This window comes from Populus alba, chromosome 3, assembly GCF_005239225.2.
Source record: "Populus alba chromosome 3, ASM523922v2, whole genome shotgun sequence".
Taxonomy (NCBI): domain Eukaryota; kingdom Viridiplantae; phylum Streptophyta; class Magnoliopsida; order Malpighiales; family Salicaceae; genus Populus; species Populus alba.
The window spans coordinates 6065272-6079466 of NC_133286.1; the positions used below are offsets into that span (position 1 = coordinate 6065272).

General features: G+C 31.5%; 2 protein-coding genes across 2 annotated transcripts; both read left to right on the forward strand.

Moving 5' to 3' along the window:
• Nucleotides 1-3065: 3065 nt before the first annotated feature.
• On the forward strand, nt 3066-8240 carry LOC118031017 (uncharacterized). Its single transcript, XM_035035311.2, has 10 exons — nt 3066-3601; nt 4034-4128; nt 4471-4538; nt 4630-4673; nt 4959-5036; nt 5118-5271; nt 6644-6796; nt 6912-7022; nt 7403-7468; nt 7873-8240. The coding sequence occupies exons 1-10, from the start codon at nt 3288-3290 to the stop codon at nt 7963-7965; spliced, it is 1176 nt and encodes a 391-aa protein (XP_034891202.1). The 5' UTR covers nt 3066-3287; the 3' UTR covers nt 7966-8240.
• A 3766-nt stretch (nt 8241-12006) lies between these two features.
• On the forward strand, nt 12007-13910 carry LOC118031018 (uncharacterized). The gene is made up of 3 exons (XM_073408281.1): nt 12007-12345; nt 12538-12631; nt 13500-13910. Exons 1-3 carry the CDS (start codon nt 12102-12104, stop codon nt 13570-13572), a joined length of 411 nt encoding a protein of 136 aa, XP_073264382.1. The 5' UTR covers nt 12007-12101; the 3' UTR covers nt 13573-13910.
• The last annotated feature ends 285 nt before the right edge of the window (nt 13911-14195 follow it).

Below are 14195 nucleotides of genomic sequence, written 5' to 3' on the forward strand. Positions count from 1 at the left end.
TCATTTTGTTATACTTGTGCAGTGTTGTGGTGAACGTCCTCTCGGATTGGGATCATCGGAATATGAGTGGAAAATAATAATGAATTCTTATCATTTATCAGTAAAAAAAGGGATAAAGACATCATCTAGTATTTTGATCACTAGAAATTCTAAATGGTCTTAGGATTTGGATAAAAGGGACTTGATGTGTATAGAAAATACATATTACCCCAAGTATATCTTTTTCTAAGATAAGTTGCATTATTTATTTGTCTTATACAAACTAAGGTATTGTTGTGATTTTTACCATCAGTCTGTCTAATGGTTAAAGTCGGTCCATCCTAGTAGAGTGGATTGTAGCTTTATGGGTCAAACCTATTCATTATAGAGTCAAAATATATTTTAGCATTTTGCTTTTAATATTGGGAATACATCATACATATAAGTTCGTAATCCTTTGATATTAGAACAACATACATTATATATATATTATATATTTTTGAAATGTAGGTCAAGCTCTCATTTTATTTCAATGGTGATTAAATCCAAAAATACATGCAAAGATATCAACAAAACTACTTTTCTTAAATTTTAGTATTTAAAGATGTTAAATCATGCCATGTATTTTTTTAATTACTTATGTAAATATGTTTTTTATTTTATTTTTGAAGAGATTTGACCATATGCAATTTAAAATAAAGTTTTATTTTTTAAAGAAAGATTTTTGTTATTTTTTTGTGTGTGGAAGGAAACTGATTTATTTAATAATAAAAAACACCTCACGTATAGGTCACAATTTCAAATATTAAATAAGAAAGAGTAAAAAAAAAGAGAACTCAAAATTAATTACAAAATGAATTTTCAAAAAAATTAAAAATTTATTAAAATTGAACTAAGACCGTATTTGACAAGACACAAATAAAATATTTTTATCTAGCTATTTTAAACATTATATTAACTTAAAATGAATTATCGTTCATCAACTCAAAATCAAGCAACACCAAAAATCCACATAATTCTTATTAATTTCATGAACTCATTCAGAATTGCATACTAATTCAAACAAATCAACATAAAGCAAAACATACTTCATACATCAATATTTAATGTTTAAATAGCAATCACAACCTATAAAAATAAATTAACAATCCAATATAAATTATTAAATCATCTCAAATCACAAACAACATCGATCCAAACTAAATATCCAAACTGTCCAAAAATTATACAAAATAATGAGCATTTTGTCTCAAATCTCACAACATTTTAGTAATTTGTCAAAAAAATAGTTTTAGTTTATGAATCGACCTTTCAAAGACTAGGAATTAATTTGAGAGGCTATTATAACCAATAAACCAGTTCTGGAAAACTTTGGGAAGCGGAGGAACAATGGTGGCGCGTGTATCCATGTGCCTTTACCACTAGCAATACATGAGCCAGGGGAAACAAAAGAAGGGATGGATCTTTAACTTTTTCCTCTTTTTTTTTTTGTTTGTGTTAATGGTGAGACTTATTATCACCTATAAAAATAAAAAACCACATAACAAAGCTTCAATTTCGTTTCATTATCTCTCTCTTTACAAATCTGTTTCTCTTTCCTGTTACTTGTAATTGATGTTGTCGATGGTTGAATAATCATGGTTTACATAGAGAAACTTAGCATTGGTGGTAGATAAACGAAGGAGGAGTGGTTTGTGTTTGTGGTTGTTGTCATAAATTGAGATGAGATGTTTTAAAAATATTTTTAAAAAAAAATTAAAATTTTTTATTTTTTTTTTACTTTAAATTAATATTTGTAGTGTTTTTAGATTATTTTAATATGATGAAATTAAAAATAATTTTTTTTTAAAAAATAAAAAATATTATTTTGATATATTTCTGAGTAAAAAATACTTTGAAAAGCAACCACAACCACAATCACAACCACTAACCACACTTTCAAACAAATAAATTAATGTGGAATTATAAAAACACAATGCTCTATCCTTTTATTTTGTCAATATTTATAACACCCATCTGATAAAAATCAAAAGATAATAATAATAATAATAAATCAGTTTTTCTTAAAAAATATTCAAATTAATATTTTCGTGAAATAAATGAGTGAATATAGCAGATGAGCTTCTGGCAGGCACGGAAGCCCATCATTAAAACGGGGCGTTGCAACAGTTCCATGACATGAAATCAGATCACACATCCCCTTTTCTGATTGTAATTATGACACCAACGCTTGTATTAATTTTAATTAACCAAGTATCGGACAAGCACATAACGTGACCCTCTCTCGTTCTCTCTCGCCCTTTAATCATGCCACTGCCAGTTTCCATTATAGTAACAACTAATTATTAGACTCGAGATTCGCCGCAAGTCATTTGTTTTTTTCTAATAAAAAAACTTTATACACACAAGTTTTTTTTATGTGTTCTTGTAGTTAATTTTTTTTTAGTGAAAATAAAAAAACTGTATACATATATATGATTAAATAAATTAAGAATTATATTTACTAATATATAATAAAAAAAATTATAAATAATAACTAAAATTAGAAAAATCAAGACACATGTATAAATCAAAATATTTTATTTTAAAATAAAAATTATTTATCTGGTTATGTTTGATAAATTTATTTATCAAAATAATTTTTTATTTAATCAAATGATAATAAAATATATATACATATTAAGTTTATTAAATAAAATAAAAAAAATTTATGTAAGATTTCATATATTAAAGATACTATATGAAAATAAAATTTTTTATTTTTTCAAAAAATAAATTTTATCTATATAAAAAATAAAAAATTATAAATCAATCTAAAAAATATCTTCAAAAACTAAATATATTTAAAATAATTAAAAACATATATGAAAATAAATTTATTTTTGAATATTAATGATCTAAGAATATAATAAAAAATAAAATTTGAAAATTTAATAAAAAAACCTATTCAATTACATCCAAATTGGTCTAAATTATAGATTAGGATGCACATCAATTTGAAGTTATAATTACCTTCAAAAGCTAGGAACCGAAGAACATTTTAGTCATATAATAGCAACTAATTAACTCTTTTGTTTTCCTTTAAACAAAGTAATTTGTCTCCCCCACAAGGACTGACGACAGTCTCTTTCTCTCCGTCGGACCCGGTCTATCCATAAATTACCCTCCTTTTTTTCCTTCTCAGCTCTTCCTTTATTTTCCCCTCACCCTCCTTCCCCATCTCTCTCAATCTCCCTGTGTCTTTAGGGTTTTGATTCCCGACCAATATCTTAAAAGAAAGTGTCTGTCTTGTGTTTTGTTGCAAACAAATGACATCTGTCAAGAACAACAACATGTTACCTCCTGGCCTGGTTTCTAATCTACAACAAGTACTGTTGAGCAGAAAAGGTGGAGGAGGAGGAGAAGAAAAAGGAAGTGACCTATCAAATGATGATAATGATCAATCAACAGAGCCATCTACTTCTGCTTGTGTTGAAAACACTGAAGAGGAAGACAATAATAATTCAAAGCCTGTTGTTTTGGTCACTAATGGAGATGGGATTGACTCTCCTGGTCTTCTGTTTCTTGTTGAAGCTCTGGTCCGTGAAGGCCTCTGTAATGTCCATGTTTGCGCTCCTCAATCGTGGGTTTTTCTCATTGACTTCCTCAATTTTGATGTTTTTGCCTTTTTTTTTTTTGTTACTTTTGTTACTGATATGTTTATAAAGGGCTGTCTTCATTTTTTAAGCTTGGAGGATGTGATGATGGGATTTGAATTCGTTTTGGGTATATGGGAAGATGGGATTTTTTTAACATAGATTTTCACACATGGGGATGTGGGTTCTGTTTTTTATGCTTTTTTTTTTTCCATTTATTTGTTCTAAATATTAATATGCCATTTGGTTTAGTTTGCTTACCTGGGTGTGTTGGTTTTTTAGTTACTGCCTGAATTTGTCTTCGGTTTTTTGAATTTTGTTTTGTATGTGCTAATTGGTTGTTCTTACTATTTTTTTTGTTGGTATTTAACCTGGGGTCATGTTTTTTGATTTATTTAGTTTGTGAATTGGTTGGTCAGGGACAAATCGGTATCCAGTCATTCTGTGACTTTACAAGAAACAATTGCTGCAACTTCTGCTGAAATTAATGGTGCCGTAGCTTATGAAATTTCAGGTAGAACGCATCTTATTTTCCCTCAGTTTCTGGCCTCAAAATTTGAAAATATTAATTGTTAATAGCATCGTATATTTGTAGTAACCGATTCACCTCCAGTTTAAGAATTCAAGGTTTACTAACATGTAGGAGTGTTGGTTTTGCATTTTTTTGTAAGATTTTCTAGGAATGACTGGGTTTTGCTTTTTCTAACTTCATTTCTAGGGCTGTAGTCGTGACTGTATTTTGGAACTGATTGATTTTTTTTCCACCAACTGGATTCATAGTGAAGTGATGTGTGTTTTGCATTCTTAGTAGTATTTGTTTTAGTAATAGGCTTTGTTTATGGGATTTGTTACTCAGGGACTCCAGTGGATTGTGTCTCATTGGCATTGTCTGGCGCACTGTTTTCATGGTCAAAACCTTTGCTGGTTAGCATTCACTTATTGTTCACCTTGCGATAGCATGATACCTGTATCTGTGATGAATTTCTTGAGAATTTATACTTCATTTTATTTTCAGGTAATTAGTGGAATTAATCGGGGATCAAACTGTGGCTATCATATGTAAGTCTCTTCCTGTGCGCTTTGGAATATTTCTATATTATCCTGCTGAAATTCCAATAGCATGCTCATGTAGGAAAAACTTCTCAAACAACATGTTGATGATGTCAATGATTAAATTTTCTCAAGGAATCTTTGTAGTTAGTGGCAACTAGTGAATGCGTACTGGCAGCCTTTTATTTTTTATTTATTTTTATTTTTTTGTTTCTTGTTGGTTTTGTTTTAAGCAAATTCGTATAATCTTTGCCTGTGGGTTAAAATACATCAATTACTTGCAAAACTCATCAGGTTTTATTCGGGTGTTGTTGCTGGAGCTAGAGAAGCATTAATTTGTGGTGTCCCATCCCTATCAATATCACTGAATTGGTTAGTGGAAGTTTTTCTTTTCTTTCTGTTTGCTCTTCTTTTAGTTTTCAAATTAATTTTTAGAGTTGTAATCTTCAACAGGAAGAAGGATGAAAGCCAAGATAGTGATTTTAAGGATGCAGTTGCTGTCTGTTTGCCAGTAATAAATGCTGCCATCAGAGATATTGAAAAGGGGGTTTTTCCACAGAGTTGCTCTCTGAATATTGAAATCCCCACATCTCCATCTACAAACAAGGTAAGTTCTCTTGTGTATTTTGCTGACATTGCTGAACAGATGTTGCCTGTTATTTATTGACGATATGCACATAAATGTAGATCATTGTCAAATTAATTGACCATAGGTGGTATATTTCCTCTATGAATGGACGGTATTTGATTGGAAACTGTATTTGCATGAAAAGATTTTTTTTTTTTTTTTTGGGGGGGGGGTGTTTAACATCATTGTATGACATTGCCTTAACAAAATTTCATTGGCTTTTAACAAGAGATAGGCTTGGGTAGATGCAGAAGTTTTCCCACAGTAGATACTCTCTAAGTTACTTAGAAGCTAACATGTTTTTCAATGACCGCAAAAAATGATAGCATGCATTTGCATATAATGATATGTTTTGAATATCAATGGGAGACGTGCTTTCACCAGTGAGTTATAAATAGTGATAGATTTAGAAACTCACCATCATAGTGTCCTATCTTGGCCGCTGCTTCAAAGTTGCATAAATGGGTTTACTTTTTCAACATAATGATCTTCCTAGATTACATAAACACCATTTTTTATATCTAAGCTGTTTCTATTTCATTTGTTGAGTTGCTATTATTTAGAACCTGGTAATGACTGCAAAATTTCTACTTATAAATGTTCTTGAAGAGTATGTAGGATGGTTTTAAGGTCTTTCTTTTTTTTTTTCTTTCTTTTTTTTCCTGCTATCAATTTGAGGTTGGTTCTGGAGGAATTATCTGTCATCCAAGCAGTACGGCCCAGGGCACAAAATATTCCTTTAATTATGATCAAGATCTGAGAGTTTTAATAGTGTTTATTGGAACATTAATCATGGTTTTCCGGTGAGCTATTTAATAGTGTCCTGAAAAAGAAAAAACATAAAAGATTCTCCCATCAGTGGGGTGGTGTTTTATGATGTATAGCTTCTACAACTTCTACCCTTAGTTGAATACATGGTAGAAGTTTCATCCTGCTATTTCAGATGCCATACCCTTGAAATGCATGAATAACTTTTCGCTGAATACAAGCATGTTGATAATATCCATACAAGAACTTTGGAACATGGAGGGTATGTTTATCTAATAACTTTGTTGAGCAGTGAAGAAAATTAGTTCATGATTGAATGTAGAACTTGAACTTTGTAGGAAAAGGTTTGTATTTGGCAAGGGCAACATCGAGTATTCTTAACATGCGTTCAAAACATTGTACTAAATAAGAGGCTGTGGTGCCCCTGTCCCTCTCTCTGCTCACTCACCTGCTCTGTTGGATTAGCAGAACTAGATTCTTTACCTCTTACAATGGTTTTTCTTGGAAATAAGTTCTGTCAAATATATCTGTAGCTGATCCACTCTCTCCCCCACCCCCCCCACCCCAATTTTTTCCTTGGCAGGGCTTCAAACTAACTAGGAGAAGTATGTGGAGATCCTCACCTAGCTGGCAAGCTGTTTCAGCTAATCGGCATCCTTCGGCTGGACATTTCATGTCTAATCAACAAAGTCTTGGCCTACAGCTTGCACAGCTTAGTAGAGATGCTTCTGCTGCTGTGAGTTTCTATTGCAAAAGAACTGATTGTCATTTTTTCTTTCTCTGTAATTTCTTTCAAAAAGAGCTTTGCCATGCAGTTTCCTGTTTTTGTTAATGGAACTGTATTATCTCAGGGTGCAGCTCGCCGTCTGACCACACAAAGGAAGAACATGGTAGAGATTGAATCAGTTGGGGCTGCTGGAAAATCTGATAGCAACCGGGTGAAAAAGTATTTTCGAATGGAGGTAAAGAATTTATCCTCACTACTGACATGCTTTCAGGAACAATTTTGATTGGTTTTAATTGTGACAAGAATGATCTTTAATGGCTTAAAGCTAGAATTTAGTAACTTTGAAGAAATAAATTTAGCATTGGAATTCAGTACAGTCAATGCTAACTAAAATTACTTTTACGACTAGATTTCAGTACATGAATGTGGTTGTGTTTTGAAAATGGACTTTGCATTGGATATTTTCTTGATGTTCTATTTCTATTATTTTTTTGGCTTCAACCTAATTGTCCTTTTTTTCATGTTGCACTCTTGTTTGCTTTCATGACTTGTCTATTTTGCCCCTTTTTTGCTCTATGGAAGGAGAACTAAGCACTGATTTAATGTATTTTTCAGTTTCTGGACAAGGAGCAGGAGGATACAGATGAGGATCTGGATTTTAGAGCGCTTGAAAATGGATTTGTAAGTGATAACATTGTATTTTCCACATTGATGATTTGTGTCAGTTGTTCATCTAGAAACTGTGCAGCTATCAGTCGGAATGCTCACAAGGCATTGGGAGCCATCATCATAACAAAAGTTATGATTGGTATGGCTCGTACTTTTATTTTTTCACAAATGACGGTTCACCCTTAGCATTATATCCTAACACCAAACCTGGTGAACTGCCACTGTGCCTGTACTTGAGTTGAGGGGTTATGCAAACTAACAAAAATCTCTGGGCCTTAAATTGTCTATGGGAAGGCTAATAAATTCTGTTCAAAGTTCTCTTATCTTCTAATCTAACTCTTAGAACATGCAAAACTTTGATTGCTTTGGGTTTTAGTAGGGCCGCTTACTGTCTTTATTTTCCATTGGAACACCAGGTTGCAATAACTCCCCTATCACTTTCTATCGAAGAGGATGCTCACTTAGCAGCCTCAGATTGGATCTCTTCCACGCTTCATGTTGACCAATAAAAGCCTCCTCTCCCCATTCATCTAGTCGATTATCTTGTATACTTTTGCAGGTGCGATTGTGTTAATTACTGATCAATCACATTATTGTATTTCTTTTTCTACAATTACCTTTCTTTTTTGGTGGGGTTGGGTGGTTTGCATTTGTAGTTGTTAAAAGAAATGTAAGTTAAAATGGCCAGGTCTTAATTACATGACCTTGTCTTTTCCACTAATTGTGATTTCCGGATTTGTATCTTCTATTTATTTCTCAAAGCTGCTTTGTGATTGTGACACTAGAGGGTGGTATTGCAAATGATTGGATTCTTTGTTGTTGCTGCTGCTGCTGCTGCAATGATTCTGCTTCTGCAAGCACACCATCTGTGGCATGTTCCTTCTGAAATATGGCTTAGCTTCTGATTGTGTTTAGACTTTGAGATTTATGTCTGCCTTGTTTCAGAAATTTGCACTTCCATTTTTTGTTTTTGAGCTGCAAACACACTTGTCACCAATTGGAACAGCTAAACTTGCACGATTTTCCTTGGCACTGCGAGAGCACAACCAATCACTGCAACGAATTTTTTTTTTTTTTTTTGGTTTAGGGTGCAATAGTCTTGTATTAATTAGACAAATAAATTTTTATCTTTCTAGTTTCGGGCAAAGGGCAAATAAAGCGACCTCATCCATCATAAAACTGAAGAATTTACAAGAAATTTACTGTTCAATATCAGGTGTCTTAAAGCTTTAATACAAGATGAGTTAGGTTGTGTCATTTCCAATCGAAAAATGGTTTTGAACTTCCATCCAATACTGAAAATTCAAAAGCTGCTTTTTGAAGTGTTTCCAACTTTTCGAGCTTTCTAGTTTGTGGTTTCTTATATTAGCCACAACTCTTGAATCAAACAGTCGCTGCTGTCGTAATATAAACTAAGTCTTATATAGAATATGAAAACATCAATTCTATCTTATCTTGTATATCATTATCATATATAATTTGATTTTCATCTTATATCCTGTCTTGTCATCTGTTTTGTATTGTTGTCTCATTTAATTTGTTTCGAGACATAAATCAAAGGCTACATATTGATATCATACTAGATTATTAACCCATGTTACCTGAATTACGTTGCAAGTTAAATTAATTTTTTTAACATAAAAAAATATTCTAAGTTCAATAACATGTTTTATAATAAAAAAAACTAATCATGAACTCAAAATATGCTATATATTAGACAATATTATTTAAATATTAATACAATAGTTAAAACATATTGAGACGTCAATATAATAGATCGATCCAGACTAAACCTGTTAAATTTGAGACCCGAGACATGAGAGTATAATAACTTTATAAAAATAAAATCAAAATAAATTATGAAGGCTAAATTTTAATCAACCCAATATTGAATGATAAAAATAAAAAAAATATTAAATTAAAAAAGGTAAAAAATAAATGACATAAGTCAAACTTAAGTTAACTTATCAAATCTACGATCCAGATTATGAGACTAAGATAAACTCTATATAAAAAAAAATATAAAGCCCAATTTAAAATTAATTCAATGTTAAAGGATGAAATAAAAAAAAATGATAAAAAAAAGGTCTACCTGAGCTAATTTGTTAAAGTTATGACCTAGCTCATGATACCACAATAACTTCATAAAAAGCAAAAATATAAAATTATAAAGCTACTTTTTCAGTGGATCTAATGTTGAAGGTTAAAATCAAGAAAAAGAAGAAGAAGAAGAAGATTGGGTTGTTGGAAGGTCAAATTGAGAAAAAAATCAATTAAAAATGATAAAAATACCGAGTCAACTCACCAAACTTGTAGCTTGGGTCATGGGGTAGGGATAATGCTGTAGGAAAAAAAATTAAAAAAATAAAAATAATTTCCAACCGGCTCAATATGATGCAAACCTTGCGATCATATGGTCATGTAACTCACATCAAGATTGACAATGAATCTCGAAAGGCCAAAATAAGTCTGATAAGAATGTGACACAATGAAAACATATCTCAAGGCTGCTATTGAAATAAGAACCCTCACCTTAATTACGGATACTAATCCACGAACAAGAAATATAAAAAAGACGCTGCAAAAATAGTTAATCTTTGGTAAGTTAGTTTCAGTTTTTTAGAGAACCAAAGAATGTGAGATATCCTCCCAACACTCAAGAACAATAGTTCAACAACAATATTTTATCATAAAACGGAATAAAAAGTGTTTTACAAAAAGTTTTTATACTCCAAGTAAAAATACCCTAATGGATTTACTATAATAGGCTGATTTGAACCCACTTACTTATGATGTGGGCTGATATGAAGCACACTTATAAATAAACCAAAAACTTAATTGAATAAACCTAAATAATTTTAAACAAATCCTAGACATTTAAAAATTAAAATTAAAATTAAAATAAAAGTTTTTTATGTTGCTGTAAATAGCCAAAGAGAAATAAAGAGATGTCTAATTTCCTTAGCTTAATAAGGTATTATAGTCTACATAAACCTTCTTTGTGACTCTAGAAAGAGTTGCTACCTCTAGATGTTCCAAATAAACTAGGAGAATCTGATCTAAGAGTGGAATTAATTTTGTCGTCTCTTGTTTTTCCTTGTAGAGCTAGGTTTCCTTGTAATATTTGAAGAATAATAAATACAAATATCTTTTGTTGTTGTCTTATTAGTTTACTTCCTAGCATAGGAATCAAGCTTGGCTAAATTCTTCTTTGAATTAATAGGAGAATATTTGCTAACTTGGGATATTTATAACATTAAGAAATATTGCCTAAACAAGGCTATCATAAGGCCTAATATATAATACCCATGTTGAACATGGATTGAGCCCTTCTTAGACTTAGATTAAATAGACTAGAACTTCTTCTTAATGCTCCAAAGGATTTTTAAAATCAGCCTTGGCCAAAAGCTTTTGTCTTGAACCTTGTAATTGGACCAATTAGAACATGTAATAGATTTTTGATGGTGTTTGTGGGTTGATTTGTATTACAATATTGAAGGATGAAAGTAAAAAAGAATAAATTAAAAAATAGCTAAAAAACAATTTGAGTTAACCCGAGTTAATCTATTAAACCCACGACTTGAGTCATGAAATAATGATAAGTTCATAAAAAAACAAATTTTTTTTTTTTTACGAAACTCCATTCTCAACAGATCTAATGTTAAAGGTTGAAATTGTAAATAAATAAATAAATAAATAAATCCATAAAACTGATATATAACTCGATAGTTATAAAATAAAAAAACAAATTACAAAGGTTGAGCTGTTAAACTCACAATTAGGGTCTTTAAATTAAGATAAATTCATAATAAAAAATAAATAAAAATTACAAAATCCAACTTCTAACAGATCTAATATTGAAGGTTGAAGTAAAAAAAAAAAACTAAATTCATAAGACTATTATATAACCCAACAATTTAAAAAAAAATAAAATTACGAAACACAATTCTTAAAACAATTTAATATTGAAATATAAAATTAAAAAAAAAACTAGAAAAATAAAAGGATTGAGTTTTTGAAGGTTGGTATTGGAAAAAAACCTAAAAAAAATTTAAAAAACACAAAACACTATTCTAGTGAATAGTGTTACATCTATATATAACCAACATTTAGAAAATAAAAAAAACTTTATGAAGGGTTGATTTATTAAAACCAATGTCCTCAATCCTGAGATCGAGTTAAATTTATAGAAAATAAATTGAAAAATATTTACGAAGCCTCACTTCTAACAAATCTAATATTAAAAGTTGAAATTATATATAAAAAACTAGATTCATAATATCGACATATAATTTAATAATTAAAAAATTAAAAAAATCTAAAAATATAATTTTTAAAAAACTAATATTAAATGATGAAATTAAAAAAAAAATATAGTATTGTAGTGTTTTATGAGTGTAGTTAATTTGAATTAGTCACACTTTTTTAATTTAATTAATGGCAATTGGAGAGAAAAGTGTTGAAAAAGAAAAGAGATTGGTAGTAGGCCCAAAGATAAGAAATAGTGACACAAAAAGAGGTCCATTGGGCTAAATGACCACAAGAACAGCAAATCTCACACCATTTTCCCTTAGGGTTTAGTTGAGTGGTGAAGCCGAACAAGCAGGCATCTCTGTCTCTCCCTCTCCGGAAGGAAGAAAGGAAAATGGCGACCAAAAACTTAATTCGAGCAGGAGCATCCCTAATGAACAGATTGATGATATCGAAGAACCCAATTTTCCATCAAAACGCAATCTCCACTCACCAAACTCTAACTCCTCACCTTTTCCCGTCTTCTGTCTCCAACTTCCAGCAAACCGACTTCCTCTCAATCACTAAACTTGCAGTTGCCAATCAAGACTTCTTGCATCCTTCCGGTCTCCCCTCTCTCGAATTCTTCTTGCCCGACGGTACTTTACTGATTTATTATGCTTTTCTGATTTATGGGTTCTTTTCCTCTTCAAGAAATAACTGTACTTTCTAGGTGCCTGCCAACTGTTTGATAATATGCCAAAATTTCTCACTCTTGCTTCTGTTTATCTCTTGATAAAAATCCGGCCTTCCCTTTGCTGTAACTGCTCTGCCTTGTGCATGTTTTGCAGGAGATTCATCTACTGAGCCTATGCTCTTGTTTCCTAAGAGGACATACCAGCCTAGTGTCATCAGGCGCAAGAGAAAACACGGGTTCTTTGCACGGTCTCTCTCTTTCTGCTTCTAGCTTTGTAATCCATTTTCTATTAGAATTAGAGAACCTAGGAAGACACTGCTAACATCATTCTACTTTTTTGGTAGAGAAATTTGATTAGCTGAGGCTATGGTTTTATTTCGATGGAAACACTGGTTTTCTTCTATTAGGAAAATTCAACTATTTACATTTGATTGGGTGTGATTTGGAAGTGCATATTCATCAAAATATGGGAAAGGGGAAAGCATGACTTGAATATGAGTGTAAAAAATAACAGCTGGATTTCATATTCATCCCAGCGATAAATATCGATAAATTGTAAAAGCAGTTTTATTTTTTATGTGCTCTTGGATTTAAGAAGGGTTGAGTAATGGTGTAAAACTTATAATTAACATGCTTAAGTAAATCTTTAGTCATCTCTGCAACCATTTAGCATTTAGTTAACAACATGCTATGCTCAACTGCTTGGCTTATTTTTAGAAAAATACAAAAATGACCACATCTGTTACTTTGGTTGATTTGGTACAAGACTAAGAAAATATGTTTTTATGATGTATAATTGTTTTTTTTCCTTAAAAAAAAAGAAGCATAAGGGGTTCGGGTGACCCCACTGAACTCTACTTAGCTCTGATTCTATATTTGTTGATCATCGTGTGGGGTGAAGAACAAACTTGACTTCCCTCGTTACCAATATTTTTTAGGTTAGTTAAACCATAGAGAGTGCATTACTTTAAGGTTTTAGCTGCCAAGCATGTATCACCCGTCCCCTTTTGGACTGATACTGTTTTTTTTTTTTTTTTTCTTCATGTACATGTTTGTTAAATGAACTTGTTGAACTAATTAGACTTGAATCATATTTATGCAATATATATGAGCAGCAAAGGCAACCAAGGGTGGTCGGAGAGTAATTGCTCGGAGAATAGCAAAAGGCCGGTCAAGAGTTACTGCTTAGCTTCTCTGTCTATGCGTTGTGATGCGATGGGAGACGACTTTGCCAGCAACCTTTGTTTCTTTTTATACTATGCAGTTTGTTGTTTTCTGGTGGCCTGCCCATATGCTTTGTAGGAAAGTCTCAATGCAGTTTAGAATCCGTACTCTTCCATATAATTTTTTCCATGAGATTCCTGAGCTGAATTATACGCAAGATGTATTTTGAAGTGATCTCCAGGAAAAGTAATTGCGTTCTTTTTTGTTATGTTTTGTACCCAATGGCCTGCAATAATGTTGTCAAGAAGAAATAGTGGCTCTATGTTTCAATTTAGTTAATGAAATTCAGTTACTTGATTGATAGATGACGCGGGGGATATAGGCGGTACCGTTTGGTATTGCATTCCTAGTACTTTTTTAAGTGCATTTTGTTTGAAAAAGCATACGACTTTGAACAATGCAATGTGGGTAGGGTTTCGTCATTTCTTTAAATGTCATTTTCCATCCAGGATTCTAACTTTATAAAAACACCTGAGAAAGACAGGAGAGACTTGACAAAATCCGAAAGAAACCAGGTTTTACTCAACAAAATGAATTGTGCGGAACCCTAATTTTACTCCACAAATGGATTTAATCAAGTCTCCAGTT